The sequence below is a fragment of the Dicentrarchus labrax genome, unplaced genomic scaffold, assembly GCF_905237075.1.
Source record: "Dicentrarchus labrax unplaced genomic scaffold, dlabrax2021, whole genome shotgun sequence".
NCBI classification, from domain to species: domain Eukaryota; kingdom Metazoa; phylum Chordata; class Actinopteri; family Moronidae; genus Dicentrarchus; species Dicentrarchus labrax.
Window position 1 is genome coordinate 5,810,808 of NW_026136706.1, and position 20,343 is coordinate 5,831,150.

Sequence of the window (20,343 nt, forward strand, 5' to 3'; positions counted from 1 at the left end):
TCTTTCAAAGCACCCAGCAACTATAATTGCACTCCTGGGGTACAAGTACTTATAGTTAGGAATCATCACACCTTGTATAGTCCTTTTATATCGCTGATATAATGCGCACATTTTTTTTTAATTCCCACCACAGCACAGACATATACTCTTCTGTATATAGTACAGTATAATCCCTGTGCTGCTGGGAAGTAACACTAAAGAGACACTTCTAGACATCTCGTATGACTTTTCCTGGATATGCTGACTTGTCTGGTGGCACAGACAAACAGCTGGCGTGGAGGCGTGTAGGGCTGTGGGCACATGCAGAGCGGTGGGAAATGAATGCCCTGACTCCGCCAGCAGAGCCGTGGTTGAAGTAATGAAGTGGTGCTAAAGTGTTGAAAATAGTCACTCAAGTGAAGTAGCCAAGCTACTGTCATGCTGCGTACAAACAATGAGCATTCACTGATGATTTAAAAAGGAGCATTTTAGAAGAAATGTGGAGCTTTTCACTGCTGTTCTGCAAGACCTGACTGAAGACTGAGGTTGAGATATAGTTCTTGTCAGAATTGGAATCACTCAATCACTTAGTGCTATAATTGTTCACTGATTGATCTGAAAGGCACGGTTGCGTATAATGCTTCTAAACGTTTGTGCTGAATGCCTGTCTGGAGCTTATTTACCTTGCCAAATGCTGTGCTCACCCAAGATTTGTTTTTGCATACCATTTGCCCTTTCTTTCATGCCTCTATTTGTGTCGGAGGTGCTCTCAGGTGCTGAGAATTTGCTTCCTGTGATAATTGCTCTTTGTGTATGTGTGATGCTTGTGGTTCGTGTCCCAGATGAAGAAGAGAGTCTGGATGCTCCTGTCAGCAGCAGCTCATGGCGCAGGGCTTTGAACAGCGATAACAATCGGCGAGAAAGTAAAAACCCTCATGTAAAACCAAAGTACACAACCAAGACTTTGAAGCGGATGAGGGGGTCTTGAATAGGCCTCAAGAAGAATGTGCGTTGTGTGTCTTGAATCTAGGGGTTGTTGTATAACGACTGCGCATTGGTTGACAGTTGACAGAAGAATAGAAACACAGCCTGACTGCAAAGACGCATTTGCATCGATGGCATTAAATGAAAATGATGCATTATATTGTTGGGCTGGCACTAGGGCGGGACCTAGTGCGGGACTGTTTACTTAATCCTGCTGCCGCCCACTCATGTGCACGTATTTCTAGCCATTACCTCTTGCTTCCTCTATGTGTGTGTCCACTCTAGCCTGCACAATAGAGATTTTCTGTGTTTTCTAATGTCCCACAGTTAAAAATATGTAATTTTACTGTCAGTAAAAACTGAGAAATGTCTCTAAATGCCAGACCTGCTTTGCTTGCTGTTGATTGTAAACTTCAATCATGTTTTGAACTTTATTTGTTGCTAAATCCCGGGACCCGCAGTCTATTTTGTGACCGCCTGTTTTCACTGGGGAGTCAAAACCGCTCGCTCCCTGCGTGATTTGAATTTTCAGTATGCGTTGCCATTCTACAAGTATTGCAGTTTGATGTTACGATATATTGCTTGTTTATTTGTATGCTTCTTTTAACACAAGACCGTCTAAAAGAATTGAATCATACACTAAACAATAGACTGTATATCATGAGTCATATTTCCGAAAACAATACACATCACATCAGTCAGATCCTGCTACTTTTAGCCGTTCCTGCTCAGCAAACTAGTGCCATAAGAAAATAATAAATTAAATAAGTTGTTAGGCTAAAATTAAGAGAGCCCCTGAAACTGCACAGAGCACAAATGTGAGCTTTTTTAAATGAACATCTTTCACATATGAAACTGAACCTGAAAACTGTCCTCTCTGTCCAAAGCACGGGTCCAAGCAGCAGTCGAAAACGTTAAAAAGTAGCCGGTGTAGAGACCAAAACACAATCTAAGGATCAGTTCAGAAAACTATGTTAATTTTGTACCTTGTTGTATTCTCCCAAATCTGACAGTTTATTTATATAAATCTGTACACTAGAAGTACAGTCATGCTAAATATTACACAGGCACATTATGGTAACGATAGCAACCATTTTTAAAAGCAATATTTAATCCCGTCTAGGGCAGGTATCTGTTTGCCAGCCCTCAGTGGGTTTCAAGTAACGAGCAGACCAAACTCTGAACATAAGGAACACCGCAGACTCTCCCTCCTTTTTAAGAAACTAATCCTCATTTCAATTTGATGCCTGTCAAGTCCAGCTCTCTATCTACCCCCGTCTCTGAATTCCCACCAAAGTGTCAGACGGTAGGCGGGGGCTTTCCCTGGGATTTGAAGATTTTCGATAAAGGTATGCGGTGAACTGAAAGTTACCTGCCGCCCCATATTGCATTCCAGTGGATGCTTTAGCTGTGGGGAAACAGAGTGTCCTCTGTGCTGTGTCTCTGGGGAGGCCTATCATTTCACTCCTACCTGCCGGCACTGACCTGCACATGGGCCGCAGAACAAGACCCTCTCTGTGTGTTCCTCTGTGGAAAGGTGCCCAGTGTGTGCTTGACCCGGGAGAGGGTTGTGATGCCTCAGCAAGGTTAACCCCTGTCATTTTACCTATAATGCCCATGCACACAGGAATTTAACCTTTATTTCAGAGTAGGAAGCTTCTTTAAATAGACCTTTCTTCACATGACAGTCTGGGTAGAATATCTGCAGTGATACTTAGAGGATTCAGATAATTAAAAAAAGAAGATATCAGAGACGCTGTTTGTTATTGTAAGCAGAAGCCAAAGTTTGATGGTCTACTTACCTGCATCTGTCTGTCTGTCTGTCTGTCTGTAAACCTCTCCCACATGCTGCTCCTAGCAGGTTAAACCAGCTCTGACCAGCAAATATGATTTTGCACACTTTAAAATGCTGCTCTGCTGCTCTGCATCCTTCCTAACAAACCTCCCAGTAATTGGATAATTTGATCCAGTTACTTAATGAGGAACTTGTGCACAGCAGTCATGAAAGTTAACAAAAAATCTGCGTAATAATTTGAGATGCATTCATGATTATGTATGTATGAATATGTGTTGGTGTGAAGTGCAGATGTAAAGGGACACAGCCATACTAATAGAAACAGTTACGAAGTTATGACCATGGAGCTTACAATGATAAAGCAATACTTATGCATGGGAAGAATTGAAATAGATGCCACAGATATTTCACGTAATAAAAATAATAATATAATAATAATAATTTAGTCTCAGTTGACTTGAGCTCTAGATAATGACCTAAAAACCATTAATTATAAAAACATCAAATTCAGTGTTGATTCACATTCATAGTTCATTTGTGTAAATATGGCGTGACAGGTTCAATGCATCGATTGTTCCATAAAACATCAGCTTATTCAAAATGCTGTCCAAGAATGTGGATGTGTGGGTTAAATTGCTAAATTTGAGAAGAAATTCTTGAGCTTGAAGCAACAGCTAGCATGCAATCGCCTAATCATTTGAGCCTTTTTATCCATTTTGGAAGTCAACGCCTTTTACTTTAAAGGCGTCGTGGTCTAAGGATGTGTGAATGTGATGAGCGGATATTTCTTTTCCAAACAGCCTTTCAAGACATTACTGATTCGGTGATGCGTAACGTTGCCCACAAAGCCTGTGGAACAAGAAGATAATGGGATACAAAAGGCGTTCATTGAGCTTCTTAAAGTGTCTTTAATTCACTTGGCAATGCACAGTGGATAGAATGACAGTCAGAATGATAGATTAAGGCACAGGGCAACTGTATTTTCCCCCGGAGTCACGGTTGTGTGACCCTTTTCTTGGAATGTAAAGCAGAGGCCTAACTTCCACCTCTGCCTCAGACCTTGTGGCATCAGTGCAACATAATACACTTGGTTTAGCCCTATACCATCCAGCCTCTATGGCTTTGTGTACCCATGAATGTGGCCTTTATGCTGAAGTTTTGTTGATATTTCTCTACGTGTGGGGGGGATTTTCTTGTCTTCTCTCTAATACTTGGCAAGGCGATGTGGCATTCGCTCTTGGCAACGTCCAAATCCCACAAAGTCTCACTCTGGGGGCCTTTGTAGCCATTCACAACACTTCCGAGTGATGGACAGGGAGCTCGGCTCTCCCAGGTCGCATCCCTTTTGCCTCAAAATGTGTCTTTTGTTGATATTTGTGGCTCTTCTTTTTTCCCGGGGTGTTTTTCACCAAGGTCGGATGCCACAGGGCTCCAAGGGTAATTACTGTGACAGTGGAGCAGAAGTTAGGCTGGGCTACCCAGGTCGCCCAATCATGTTTTCATCATCGGGAGAATGTTTTTCTTTGGGGACGTAATAAATCCCCCCTTTGACATGCTGCATTTACTCTGAATACACACAGGAAGAAAGACCACGGTTTCTTTTTTTTCTCTTTCTATTTTGCACCAATGCTTGTAACAAGCTGAGGCAGATCATTGTTGCTAGTTCGCCCTCACTGCTTTTAAAAGGATAGGTTTGCACACTTAGACATTCCAATGCGGAGGAATTTCATAGGTATTTACACTGGAATGTGGTTTCTCACTGGACTGGGAGGGAAAACGTAATGGGCTTTATGAAATGTAAAGTGTCTAATGAACATGTATAACCTGCTCACTGTCACAGGCAAATCTGTGGAGAAAATAAAGGCTTCACTGAATTGTGTAAGGCTAATCTTTGGGCAGTGATCACAACAATGGAAATGCATGCATTGTGACCACCTTAATAGACTTCTTTATTAGTGTTTTTGGAGAAACATGACTCTGCTCCCTGCATGTATGATACTGTGTCTCCAGCAGCTTAAAGATAACACAAGGGGATACAACAGTTGATTGTCCTGTAGTGAAAGTTTGTCATACCGTTATTATTAGTAGAACAGGAGTAGAAACTCAATAGCCCTCCATAAAAAAAAAAAAAACGGCACATGTTCCACGTTCCCGTCCTGATCCCTGTTAATGACAGCGGGTGTGTCCCATCCTATGCACCAGGCAAAGGAATCTTTAATTAAATCACACTCTTGGAGCCGATGCTACACATGTGTTGCACACGCCTGAAATCCTACACAAGCACCACCGGCGCGCCGCACATTTATATCTTACACACGGACTGGGAGTTTATTTACGGGACCCCCAAGCCTGTGTTCACACCAAAGCTGAAAATATACTGATGCTATTTTTCTTCTCACATGCATATAGGGCAATAAAGTGATACATGAGATGATAGGGATTTGTCTACAGATTTAGTTATATCTTTTTATACTTACTGGCTATACCTGTAATATCGCCGGTCATATCGGTCCATTGCAGGCAAAGCAATGGGCAGGACTGCTTTATAAATGGCATTGGGTTTATTGGTTTTTAGCATCAATGTGGTGACGAACCAAGATTTGTCAGATATTTTAATGTTATCCTATGTTATCTGTGTGTGGTTTAAAAAATACCTATGGCAACTTTTATTTAATTGCTTGGATTAAAAACTGCTTAAATGCCACGCCGTTCAAATCATTGTCTTAAAACAACACTCACATTCTCATATGCACATTGAAAAGGCTCTTGATTGCTTTAATCCTTACTCCTGTCTATACTGGATGTAAAGAAAACATCTCATAAAGTGAGAGTTCAATAAAAGTGGTGGGGCACACAATCCAAACTCCTCGTCCTGAAGCTAATATGAGCCTTCAGCACTCTGTGTGTTGAGATATTCTTAAGTTACAATGTTTTTAGTACAAAATTCCTAGGAATGGGAATTTAGGACCGGCTCCAGTTGAGAACTGGTTCCAAATGGTCCAATCCATTGGAATCGTATGCCTCCTCCTCTGATCAGGAATCAATTAGGGAATTAGCAGAATCAACAATGGTATTGGTTCTAATAAAATCTTACCAATTCCTGTCCCTAAAAACAGTGTTTCCTCGCTGAGTTGCAGTTAAGGGACAGTAACACTAAGAGGAAATGTATATTTAAAAAAGTGTAACCTTGTAAGATATCCACTTATTTTGGCCTAAAAGAGACAGCTGAAGCTTCATTGTAGCTTTTGATGAACAATAAAAAGCATTTTGCACAGAAAGAGGAAAGCACATTTTATTGCCCATCTCTTTATTGAAAGCAAGGGATCTCTTCAGGTCTAGTATGAACAGGAGAAAGGATTACTGTTATTAATAAGTTCAATGTATTCAGCATTCATGTGGGCATGTGGGTATTTTTTGAACACAGACATGGATTCATTTATTGTTACTTATCTGGTGACGCACTGTATACCATGTATGTACCAGCAATGAACTACTATTGGTTGGTTTATCAGTAAAGCTCTTGTGTCATGTTTTTTTTTTTAAATGTCAAAATCATTATAAAACTAATCAAATACAAGCAGCAGTTGGGATCAAATAACAGCAGCAATAGGTTATTGACCATAAAAAGCCTTTTTAGTGTTAAAGCAGACCTAGTTTCTAATGTTCTACATGGACTTTCCCAGACTGCAAGAATAGCATATTGGATTACCTAAATTGAGGGGTTTTACCCTTTAAGCCCATTTCATTTTACATTACATTAGTCACAGAAGTTCTGAGAACATAATCTGCTACTACTTTGCCTTCTGCGTGCCTGTCTGCCTTGGCAAGCCTTCATGGTATGACTCTGAAAATAGCCTGAATACCTCCACATCATTGTATTGTGTTGTCAAGGGTTGCTTATAACTGTGTACCAACTCAGGTTTGAGGCTAGTATTTCCTTGGGTATGCAAGTTATATAATATGCTTTTTAACAAAATAGGATAGTTAGAGTCATAGTCCCATAAAAAGTTACGTATCGCTGTTGTAAAGTCCAAACCATTGAAACGTGGCAGCTGTAACACCGACTTGAACTGTATTGTATGGCAGTCAAAGGAAAATGGTTATCATGAAATGTGTGCAGAGTCTTGATAAATGTCAAGCACCCCATATGATATCATATTTGAGTCATCATACATAAAATCTACACATTACGACATACAGCTCTTTATTCAGATAAAACATTTGCTTGTAAATGATAAAAGCAAAGCATTACATCAGGGTTAATGAAAAAAAAAACACTCAAACTGTTTCACTGCTATACTTTATCTGTACTGAAAGGCTGGGCTCCCTTCGTCAGAGATAATAGTAATGGATTCAACAGTCCGTAGTTAGATAAAGTGCCTTTTAACAGTATAAGATCGAACCGAGCAAGCTGTCTTTGATGGCTGCATTATCAGTTAGCAGCTCCCTCCACTGCAACACTGTTACTTATCACCTCACTGGATAACATTCCTGGGATCTCTGTGTCATTTTGTGCGATTGTCTTGTGTCATATTACCACTAAGCTTCACTGTGGCCAATCCTTTAACACCTTCCTTTTGCATTCTTAAGTTTAGACTTTGGGGTTTCTGTATTCACAGGATACTATGCAGTTTCCAAACTTTGGGCCGAGGCTCATTCACAGTACCCAAGAAGAATTTTAGCCGGCAAATAAAGTCTTGAATTGTTCTAGTGTATTTGTTAATTGCAGGAAATCTTTACCGCACTATAGCTGCACATTCAAATACCAGAACAGGCTTTAAGATTTTTATCACAACCCCATTTATATTTTTAACTGCTCAACAATGGAGCATGGTGTGACAAGCGAGTGACTACAATATATATTTTTTTAGATATTTTTAGCCTTTAAAAATAAAATGGAAGCTTGTTCACACATCATGGCGCTGTAAACTGTGCCAGACACTCCTCAGCATTAAGGTCAAGTTAATGACTTACAGGCGTTTTTATGAAACAAAAACTTATACCAATTGGTAATGAGATACATCAAACAGCAATTTTAAATATCTTTAGAAATTGAAAATTGTGATAGTTGTTGAAACCTGCTCAGGTGCGAGACATTAGATGTCTTCATGGGTCCGAATCGGAAAGGAACCAGATCCGTCAGACCTGGTCCGACTCTCACTTATTCAAAAAAAGAAGTTTGAATGAATTCAAACAGAAAGTAAAGTAATTTGAATGCAACCCATGAAGCCAGATGTATCCTACATTTTGTTGAATTGGTGTTCCGTTAATTTGCTCATGGACTTGCCTTCGCTGCTTCACTTGAGTGACAGTTTTTCTTCCACACATTATGTCTCACATGGTTTGGTGTCATGGTTATCCCTTAGCATTATTTATTGATGCAGTGGGTCAGACGGACAGTTTTTTGAATGCCAACACTATTGTGTGTAACAGACCCTGTTAGTTCATCTTACATGAAATGTGAACTAACTTTCTGAAATGTCCAGAAATAATAGACCCACACTTCTGATCTTTATGCAGACTCAACTAAGAGCCAAGAATATATTATATTCAGAAATGCATTTGGTAGACATCCAGCTGAAATACCAGCACCATAGATCACTCGCTGTTTAATTCAAGTCTGTTCAAGTCTGTATCTCCGCAAGAATAAAACACATTAAGACGACGGAAACTTGTTTGCTTCACATTATCTGAGAGCCTGGCCAAACATTTGAATTTCCACAACTCTTTTATCTGCAGGGGCAAATCACGTGACACTATTTGCTTGGCGTCTAGGTGGGTCTCTGCCATGCAGACCGGGGACAAGCAGACATGAAAGAAAAAGGAAGACAACCAATAAACAGTGAATACATTCCTTCTTTCAAACTGCGACTTGTAGCCACAACAATATGCAGACTGCTGTATTTTATCTTGAGACAGGCAGTTTTCTAAACTCTAACAGGCACATCAAAGTAGAGCTCATGGCTGCTTACAGTGTTATGATTTTAATGATACTGTGCTTTTTAACCAGCAGATGGGGACATTGCCAATGACTCTACCTTTTTTAAACTGTGATTTATTACATAATTGCACAAATACCTATTAATTTAAAAGGTGGTGCAAATAATAACATATAAATTAAGTGTTAAATTATATATACAATTAAAATGTATACATGGGGATGGTGACTTTTCATGTGTGTTGCAGTAGTCCTCAAGATATTGAAACTGAACAAGCTGACCCTCTGTACCATTGTTACCAAGACACATTGTTCTTGAAAATAAAGTTTTTCTCTAATGTACATTACAAATGCTAGAGGCTGTGAGCTGAGAAAATAACTAGTGTTGGCTGATTTGTTCTTAACGCCCCAGAAAAGTATTTCTTTGCAACATTACATATTAATTATTAAATATGCAACAACCATAGTTGAAGTTAAAAGTTGAAACTGTTGTTTATTAAGAGTTTCATGCACAAAGTTTGACTAATCTACTTCATCGTGACTGTCTGGGTGTGGTTTAATCAGATTTGATGGCAACACAATAAACAGCCCATCAACTGTCATTACGTTTGGATTTCATTGCTGCTGAACTCTGATTGGTGCACAGAAATATGTGACATCACCTTTATTCCAACTGAACCCCACCAACCTCAAACCAGCGAGAAGAGCTCAGAGAAAAACAGGAATACACAATCCTTCCTGTGAAATAACCGTAACTTATAAATTTGGCAGAAAATGTTAGTAAGTAAGATGGTGGTTGAGAAAATAGGTTTCCGGGGCCTTTAACAACACCCCTTTTTTCTATATATTGGAATTATTGTTGTGAATGGCACAAGTAGAAAGGACAGCCAGTATTAAGATGTGACTGTTGAAGTGAAAGCACTGGATCTTTTTTCTGTAAGCATGAAAATGTGACATAAAATGACAGAAAGTGACAGGAATGAGTCTTTCAATGGTGATTGTCTATTACTTAATCTAGTCTGCTCAGAGGCTGTGACAAATGTGGCATGTAGCTCCTAAAAAGCGAGTGTTACCAAGTTATAAAATTTGCTAAAAGAGATGCCTCCTTTTCTTCTAAGGCACTGAATGATTCCAATGTAAACACTATTAAAAGCTCCCATGCCGAGGTGATGGCTGTGTAATGTCCCATCGCTCTCCTGCAACAAGGTCCGTTTCTGAGAAGTTAATTCAATTAAAAGCAGACAAAAGACCACTGGCACCAATAAAGTTTTGGGTGAAATGTGAAGCCATGCGATGGACACACACACAGTCTTGTGGCCAGTCGAGCGTGATATACATTTGCATAATGCCCGGTTACTGGGCAAGCTCACCATCGCCATGGGTTACGGTTGGTGCTGTGGAGAAATCCAGCTCCGTGTTTAGTGGGTGTATCTTGTCTGAAGCTGACGGGCGGGGTGTCCTCACTACCACTACACCACACACACACACACACACACACACCCTTGTATTACTATACTTGTTAAAACCCTGTTTGCTTCCTCACACCTATAAACCCTTACCTTGGCTCTCTCCTCTGCAACCTTTATCTAAACACCAAGTAACCTTAACTAATTAGTTAAACAACACTTTTAGACCAGGGCATCTCTGCAGCAATACAGTACTTTATTGTAATGCTGAAACAATTGCAGCAATTTTTTTTATATTGCAATTAAAATAAGATAATATTTCAATTAATTATGCTGCACTAAACTGTAAGACAAAACACTGCAGGGAAGAGGAACTTGGAAGAAACCTTATCACGGTTGCAGCTACACAGTTGCCCTCTTGCAGCTTTTGGCAGCTATAGAGTTTTTGCAATCAACACGAGACAAAGTAACAGAGCTCTAAAGAGGACAGCTCATCTTTACCCAGAATTTAGGTCCATTGGTAGAAAAAAACCCACAAAACGTATTCTAAATTGAATGGTAACAGTCTGTAGAAGTGTGATAAGTCATGCAAGACACACAAACTGCATCAAGAGATAAATAGAAACATTGAATTCAAGCTCAAACTAACTTGACATACGCAACAAAGGGGCTTGATTAGTTGGTATTCAGCCTAAAAGCCACCTTTTGTAGAGAATTTGTTAGATGGTTCCCTTCACATATACATCTCCATTTACAGTTAGAAAACATAGAAAACATCATTTTAATGCTGACTAACAAATAAAAATGGAAAAACTGTCCAGTGTTAGTTTAGGTAGAGCACTGAAGTCATGCTTGCATTAGCTGATTACCTTTAGCTGTTTCACAATGCTTCACGACCACTGACTCGTTCATCAGCTGTTTGGCTGCCAGCTGACTAGCAACACTCAATAATATTCAAGCAGGTGTACAGCGCAACCATTATAACCAGACACTCCTCACTGTTACATTGCCCCTTACTCACAGATTGCTTTTGTGAAACAAAGGCCCCAAGATGCCTCCCAGAAATCCTCTCTATAACGGTATTTGTCCAACTGGGAGAAGACCTCGAGGAAGATGCCTGCATATGTCGTTTGGCCTGGGAGCGCCTCTGGATTCCCCAGGAGGCTGTGTATGCCAGGGGAGATATTTTATGGGCTGCTTTGTTTGATTTGCTGCCAATGATATTCAAACCTGGCAATAGACTGCATGGAGCTTTCTACTCCCTCAAAAATGAGCGTGTCTTAAACTAAAATTGGATGAACTGATCTTGCAACCCCATTTCATGTTGTTCAAACATTTTTTCCTCATTATGTTTTACCAAACCCTGTCAGTTTGGTCATCCTCCCAAGATTGTTTCCATATGGGACACAAACCTTTTGGGATTATAATTTTGCAGATCATCCTTAATAATCTGCCAGTGTCATCCCACATAATACATAATTTCTTGCACATGTTGAATGTACAGACTCCATGCACTCCCAAAGGATGTCTTGATCTGCTAATAACCCCACTATGTTTATGCTATGCTGCTATGTTTCTTGGAAATCCTCTAAGAGAGGATGGAATTCACCCTGCGTGCAGCTAAATAAATGTTTAAGGGATTTTGTGAGTACATCGATTATTTGCCTGTGTGAATAAAAATCCCACAGGGTTTATCTGAAGCACTTTTGCCATGTTTACAGCCTGGCCTGTGGCTTTAGCCTTAAAAACAAGTGGCTCCTTAACACCTGCATGTTGGATTTTCACCACTAAGGGGAAGTCATATAGTTTGGTCTTTCTTGATGATTCTGACATTTGGTGATTGTGGTGAAAAGGGAACAGGGGGCAGTCAGTGTTGTGATTAGTTGTGCAGTAAGCCTGCAGCAGTTATCTGTACTAAAGAAATGACTCACTGTAACGTCGTGTTCATGTGATTTAATCAGAAATGACAAGTGTGAGCTCATGCAACATGCGCTTCCAATTTAAAACCCATGCCTCTGCCTTATCCCCAGCACACATGGCAGGGAGGACTACTCACACAACACGCAGATATTTCAGACACTCCTTTGGCAGCAGCGTTCACGGAGTCCTCACTCATGGCTTAGCACTTTGAGGAGCGATAACAATCGGCCAGAAAGTAAAAACCCCCCCATGTTAAAACCTAAGCACACAACGCAGACTTTGATCCAGCTGAGGGAGGGTGGGGGGGTTTTGGAAGGGCTTTAGGAAGAATGAACCCTATATGGTTTTGGCTCAGAGCTTCACAGTCTTTACAATACAGACATAGTTAGTATCCCTCTACATACACATGCATGGGCAGAAACACATACTCAGCTTTCTTGTAACAGTTAACGACGGGATTCTCCAATTGATTTATATGCAGCTATTACATTCATGTCAAACACTTTTTATCTTTATGAGAATTGTTACATAAATACATGAAGACATACTGGATATGCAGTGTACATATGGTAGAACTTTAACACATTGGTTTAATACAGATTACACATGAACTCAAATGGTTTCTGTGACAAAACATGACTCATGGATTTTTAATCATTAGTTAATGAAGAACATGTGTTATGAACTTTTCCTCTTAGATCAGTGTTGTGTGTGTGTGTGTGTGTGTGTGTGTGTTCTGCTAATGCCCTCCTCTGCTGAGGCTGCCACTCTGTTTCGTCTCTTAGCAAAGTAAATATCACTTGTCTTCAAAACCTTGTAAAAGTCGTGTTGAGAGGAGAAAAAGAAGAATGCTAATGTCCGACTCTACTCCTGTTCCTTACCCTGCATGCTCTGCTTCCCAAGTGCCCTCCTCCATCATGGACGAGTGGCAATGAATCTGTCAGGTCCGAGCTGGATTCCATTAAGGGTCTGTTTAAAAAAAACCAAACAATGGAGAAGCCAGTTTAGTTGGGAGTTTGTTGGGTAGGGGACCAGTTGTTAAAAGGGTGACCTCTTCACCTCAGCTGCCAACACCACCACTTCCAGTTTTCTTGGTGTGGAACAGTTTTCTACCGCTTTGTAGTAGGAGAAACTAAAGAAGTGAAGACAGTACTGAGCTAGTATCAGTTAATTTTATTTTACCTGCACTTTACTTAAATTAAAGATAAAACAATGAATCAAATAAATGCTAAACCAGTTGCTCGAAGTAACAAACCCACGAAGAATTACAGTATTACCCATCTCTGTAGTTGCTCCTTTTTAGACTCTTTTAGCTCATTATTTTCAGCCACAGCAGACATCTGCGAAAAAGCTCGAAAAATCTGTACACTACCTACCCAGCACCTAACGGCAAACAAAGTCTAGCAACTAAAACAAGGAACATGCAAGCTGAGCAGTAAATTAAACTTAAATTGAATTAATGTCATCATTGCGATGACATAGCACAATACAATAAGTTATTGTTTTTATTACATTTGTCTACAGTTGTGAAGTTACATTTGATATTTCAGCCATACTTTGGCTGCAATCAGTTAGGTGCACTCTCTATCTATCACTGTGTAGAATAATACATTGTAAAACAAACAGTGGACGTTATCAGGGCATGGACAATCTGATCTGCAGATAAGATGAGCTGCTTCGGTTCAATGCATTTTGATTTTGTTCAGTTATACCTTGAGAGACTTTTGACTTTTAACAATGTTGCGTTATCTTTGACACAATATAATGTACTGTTAATTCTTGCACTCAAATGTTAGAGAGAACAGCTCTAACTCTTGCCACTGTACAGAGGAGAGTGAATATTTTGTTGCTTTGTGTGCTGGTTGTGCATGTAGGAATTGTTTTGCGAACATGTTACTAACTTAACTTTTTGTGGTCACACAATCAATTAATGCAGCCTTAAGTGAAAATGTAAATTAAAGAGTCACCTCGGAACCATTTATTTTTAATCATTGCTTTACAGTTTCAACATTCAGTTTCGATAACAATGCTTGATTCGCAACCTGGAAGCATCTGGAGCTCTAACAGCTAACAGAGCCAGAATGATCGTGATGATCATGGGAAGCATGTCCACTCTGTTTATGGCTTAAACACAGACCTTGGCAAAAGTACAAAAGCCAGAAAATCTCGGAGAGCAAACAACAGCTCCTGCTATTCTCACTTTCCATGTTTTGATCTCTTGACACTGGCTTTCCATAGTGCGTGTGTGCGTGTGTGTGTGTGCGTGTGTGTGCGTGTGTGTGCGTGTGTGTGTGTGTGTGTGTGTGTGTGTGTTTCCTCTCCCCTTGCTAACAATGCAGCTCAGGAAGTATGTCAGGATAAGGGCCAGACTGCTGGGCTCTTTTTGGTCAGTTCACCCAACTTTGAGGGACAATAACATAGTCTTGTTAATCCCAGAAAAGCTAGCTCAGTGTTGGAGAAAGCCGTGGATCTGTGAAAGGGAATTACTGCACCAGGTGTCTTCAAAGAAAACTCTGCGATGTCCCTCTGGCTGGTGAGTGCTGTTGCAACATGTCATATTTAACTGTGGGTGGTCAGAGATTCACTCCCATCTCCAGGTCAGTCGAACCACAGCACAGTGTTGAGTCAAAGGACTTTGCTGGTGCTTTTGCCTCTTTTAAGTTATTAATGTGCTTTACTGAAACTATTGATTTTTAGATTGATTTCAGCTCTTTTCCATTAATTTAAGTGAGCTTTGAAAACCAACTTCTAGTGGTTTGGGGATAACATTTAATCGAATATGTGAAGTATTGAATCCACTTATTGAGTCTGAACCCTTTAAGATTTTATTCATGTTATTTGGCAAATGTATTCAGATGAAGATGTTCTGATTCTCAAGTTAAACAAGTGTTTGTCTCCTGTGAAGACTACAACTCTGTACATGACTTGTAAGACAGGTCTTGACCACTCGTTAAACCACTTTAATTAAAGACAGTTCAAGAAAACTGGTAAATGTCACAAAGTATCTGAAAACACAATTCCAGTATGCGGCATTTAAGAGCAAATCTCTGCGGATAAGTGGTTGCATGAGGCCCATTGTTCTCGTTTTTTATTCAGGCTTAAGTGTTGCGTTCATGAGCTCTGTTGGAAAGTCAGTCCTGAAAGCACGGACATTGCGAATAGGATAATATGAAAATGATACATGATCTTTTAAGGAGGTGTTTAAAACAAATATAAATTCAGTACCCAGAAGTAGTATGGTAACTGGTGATTCTTGTAAATTACACTTATTTCTACCTGATGTCTATCTGTACCGAAGACTGGGATGAAGGCTTCTGTCCTCTCCTACAGACAGTGAATTGTCCACTTAGTGGAAATGAAATGCCCTTTATGTCATCCTTAATTAAAGCAGTTGTTTGCGTCTGAAACTGATAAAATGTGTATTTTATGACAAACACTTGTCTGTGTTTTGACCTTGGACAGAGACAGTCTGTGCTGTGTCCATTTGCCCGTATGTCTCTCTTTCTCTGTCTCTTTTTTTTTTTTTGTCCCGTCCTCTGATTTGGAAATGTCACTCTAAAGCTAATTACTTTATGGCCGCACAGAACGCAATAACTTTCACACTCATGACTGTTTTACAACAGGCTGTCCGCTCGTCACTGGAGGCAGGCCCACGTCTGTCATTGACTCTTCTGCAATGGTCAGCCTCAGCTGGTTGTCTGTGTGGAAAACAGACAAGGACAGAAGACTTCTTCAATTAACCTTCATTTAACCTATAGTGGCTCCTTTAGGAATTGTACTTCCTGAATGACTACACGAGGGGGACATTTACATAAAGGAGACACATGTTTTCAAGCTTTCAAATAATGAGTATACAGTACTTGATGGGTCTTCCTTCAGTTTTTTTTACTAAGTGAAGAAAGACAGAGCCAGTCCTACACTAGACCTTCATACCTTTTCATCACCTTGGCCCGCATCCTGTTCATTTTTGCCCTGTCCGGGCTTTTTATGAGGCACCTGATGATTGCTTAGAGGCCTTCGGTGTTTGAGGCCAGTTCATAATTGCTGCTCGAAAGGTGAAATAGTCACTGTGGGTACTTTGTGTTTGGTGGGTGCCTCTGTAGATGATAATTAAAGGTTAGATAGCTCACCCCTGCCCTTTGGAATTTCTAATTTTAACCCCCACAAAGATATAAGCTGTTATGTTAAAAAAAGGAAAGATTCCTTCTCATTGCCTTCTGATTTATTGGTTCCATATCCAACCAAAATTATGGAAAATTCCTCAGATTGTGAATATTGCAAATGATGTACTTTTGGATGTTTTTAGGGGCTGTTTCCATTTACAAGGTTATGCAATAACATAAGAAAAGTAACAAAAAGTCTGTTCTCCCTTTGTCATTGTTCTGTCTCCCACTTGTCATCCGCAAGCTTTATGGAGGAACACCATTAAAGGTTTCACACTTCTGCATGTGAGAAGTGCTTGGTGCAAAGTGCTTAACCTGAAACTTTGGGGTCGCGGTGATCCATTAAAGCATTCTGGTTCTGGAAAACCAGTACAAGTTTCCAAATCTTACCACTTCATGGCATCAAATTCTGAATATTCTTTATCATTTCTCACCAGACAACAGTATTATAGGTTAGAGTTGCAGTATCACTTGCATGCAGTCACTGAGATTTGAACCTGTGCCCAGGGAGCTTTTTAGTTCTTTGTCCCTCCTTCTCTCTAAAGAGGCTTTGGGTTAACAGCCTGGATTATAGCCTTTCTAAAAACAGGATTTCTTATTGTGCACTCAATTTTGTCACCAATCCGGACATAAATTTCTCATAATTGCCAATTTGCCAAAACTGTTTCCATCTGCCGACTTAAGATAGAGCAAAGTCTCTTTGCTGTGATTAAAGATGAAACGAGCTTTCACTTAATTCCCCATGGCTTTCTGCCACGTGCTTCCATTCACCAAGCTCTCAATCCAAAAAATGGACGCCTTGGATCAATAGTGGGAGGGGCAGGAGATAATTGCCGCATTAATCACAGCCACTTTGAGGGGGGCCTCAACATGAAATGTAATATTTTAACAAATCGGACTCCAGTGCAAATGTTATTATTGGCTATTAGTTAACTTCATTTTAAATTTGTTCTGCCTTTGCAGCAGTGACAACTAACAGACTGTAGACATACTCTCTGGATGTCAATTTTTATTATGGGAATAACAGAGTCTTGCTGCAGCCATACGCATACAGAGTCTAAACCAGCTGCATGATGTCATTGAGGCTCAGCTAAAGCTTGGCACTCTTGCTATTGACAGCTGAAATACATCTGAAATATGGGATATGGTGCACAGTTTCATCAGTCTAAACTGCAGTGTAGAACTGTGTCTGCATGTATTAAAGTCTGATGAGGATGCTGTGGCTAGCTGGCACTGGCTATCAAACTCTTGGTCAGTGCTGCATTTTAAAAGTTTACTTGATATTCCCCAGAGACCTGTATTTACATTACTGTGCCACAGAAATGTCAAATGTGATGTTCTTGGAAAAACTGACTAGTACAACTCCACACTGGATCTCTACACTGGGTAGAAGTGAGTACCTAAGACGGTATTAAAACCCTTTTTATTTATCTGTGATTTTAGGACTACACTGCATGTTGTTGATGTAATATTAAATTAGATTGATAAATGGATGCTACCAGCTGTAACCAAAACATCTGTCATCCCCCAATTAAAAGCATGACCGGCCACTCCCCCTCTTATTCTCTCAGGAACAATGACCCCTAACTCCCTAACCTCTTGTCTGGTTTCCTAGAACGGACAACAGACCTGACATTGCCAGATTGAGACTTGAAACCAGCCCATTGTTTGTATTGTAGAGAGGCAGGAAGTGCGCATGATACTGTCCCCGTACTGAAATTTCTGTCTTTTTGCCAGTATTGTGTAATCTTCTTTAACTGGAATACAGGAGAGTGGTCTTGCGACGAGACTATGCCGAAACCTGATTACCTAGCTTCACCTTCACCAGTGTCTGCGAGCTACGCACAGAATATTATTTTACTGCTCTATTGTATTTACTGATTCCCAGCATGTAGTCATCAATAAAGTACACAGTACTCACTGTATTGTTGCTCTTACTGTTGTTATCGGAAACGCCTTTGGATTTACCTCATTGGAAAATGTCATACAGAGAATACTTTTAATGATTTTCCGTCTCTAAAGGCGGGTCACAATATCAGTTCAAAATCAATTAATTTCAATACTATTGCCTGCAGAGGTCAGGTAAAGTTGTGAGGCAAATTCAGATCATTGACCAAATGCAAACTCTGTTGAGCATTAACAATTTATAATACATTAGAGTTGTTTTGATACCAGTATCAAATGCCTCTGATACCACCTAAAATTCAGGATTTGGTATTGGTACGTACACGTGTCTGAGCACCACATTATTTATTTATTTTAGCGTCCTGTTCGACTATTTGTTTCCCAGGATGACGAAGTCGTGACCCGCCCTGTTATGACTCCTTATATTCTCACTGTAACCCTAACCAAACCAACCAAGGCAAACGGATGCTAGCCAATCAGAGGCAGAATAGAGTGGGCCAAAGGGCACTAGCAACTACTATTTTAGAGAGGCAGAGAAAAGAAGAGTGGATTTCCGGTAGTGTAACGTTAGCCAGAGCTAACTGTCAGCGATTTTAGTGACTGTCAAACAAGATGATGAAAGAAAGTTCTTTGGCATTTATTCTCTGTATTTGTTCATCTTTCAGCTAGTTTGAAAAGTTCAGCTATTGAACTTGGTATCGGAACATCTCTAATTTATCTAAAGGTGGTAAATGTGCACATGCAGAAACTATTCATTTGATAGAAAGAATGACTAGTTTGTTTCCACAAATCTGTGTATTTCCACTCCATTACACCTGCTGAGCTGCCTGCCTTCAGTATAAAGGCTGTGTACACAACATTCTATTGAAGCAGTGGCTGTAAAGACTTGGATGAGCAGTCAGTTTCATTTTATAACACAATGCTATGATTTTTGGATGCGGATCTGGAAAATGCTGACCACGGAAAAACAAAAACAGGAAGAATACGCCCAAACAGGGCAGTAGGCCTATCTTGCACCCTTTTAACCAAAAAGTCAGAGTCTCTGATTTCCCTGTAAAGAAGCAAAGACGGGAGCTTCCTGTGTAGCTATGTGATCTGGAACAAGGTTACTCTTTATTGTTCTGGCTAATATTCGTCTAATGTGATATTTGCCAGAACAGCAAAGCCAAATGTTCTGGTTCGATTCTCTGAAATCTTCTAATGAGAACGGAGAGGTTAAATTGCAGACTTTAACATAATAAACCCCCTTTTAATAATTTAACAGTTTCAGTGTGTATTTTGGGAAAAGAGGTGTCAAGTTTGTTTTTTAAGTTCTGGCTCGTCTTTATCTTTCTTGCCTTTTAAAAACACAACCTTTTTGTTCACTTCTTCAGTGTTGAAGTAGGTTTCCATATTGTTAGGGCCATTTATTTGATGTGCCCTGCACTTTATCTAATAAGGGAAACTAAACATGCAGTTCAATTGCTCTCTTAACTCACTGTTGCGGTCCTCAGTCTTTATACTAATTACTCAGATTGCAAACTCAGAATCTCCATGGGCCATATATGATTGGTCTGAGATTTCCAATCTTCATTACGGCCCCCAGACACCTACAAATGCACCAGCGTACTCCACCGAGTACGCTTATCACGTATACTCAATCTGTATCTCTTTTCTTTTCATATAGTGTATATTAATATATATTTACTCATCTTTTCCTCTGAGACAATAATGGGCAGTAATCTTATCAGCTGCAAAGTGCCTGCATTGTATTTTGTATTTACAGCTTTATTTTAATTGCTGGCAATTCACCGTTACTCCACTCAATGCATCTTATATTCATTGTTCTTTCACTGCTCCAAGACTCCCTCCAAGCTCCCCCCCAGCCCCCCCCCCCCTTTTTTTACATTAAATTGCACCCCCTCCTTTTTCCATCACTATAAGTGCCTCCTTCTTTACCAGACGGCTCTGCCCGACCCACCCCACCTCCGCCCACTTCTGTATTTCCCTCTCCTAATCTTTTTCCTCCTCATGCTTTGAATGGAAGAACCTGCAGCATCCAGAGAAAGAGGGGAAAGGATGGAGGGATGCTGTAGGGATGCTAGGCAAGAGAGAGAAGGATGCATGTAGGAATGACCTTAACCACTTCTTAAGGGGACTCTACTTACTGAAACTGAAGAAGATCAGCTCAGCAGCCATCCCAGGATTCTCTCCAGGGCTAACTATTAGGGTCTCCGTACCTCTGGACACTGGTTTTGAAGGACAAGATAGAGA

At 40.2% G+C, this 20,343-nt stretch overlaps 1 protein-coding gene across 11 annotated transcripts in view; it reads left to right on the forward strand.

The window, feature by feature from the left end:
* Positions 1–20,343, forward strand: part of tns1b (tensin 1b) — a 163,107-nt gene that overhangs the window by 1,772 nt on the left and 140,992 nt on the right. The window contains exon 1 of one of the 11 annotated variants that reach the window (XM_051403703.1): positions 14,413–14,555. The exons of the other annotated variants lie outside the window; for them this stretch is intronic. Coding sequence (XP_051259663.1) covers positions 14,541–14,555 — 15 coding nt within the window. The 5' untranslated portion in view covers positions 14,413–14,540. Of the gene's footprint in view, positions 1–14,412; positions 14,556–20,343 lie in introns of those variants that run through there. 11 annotated transcript variants of the gene reach the window in all.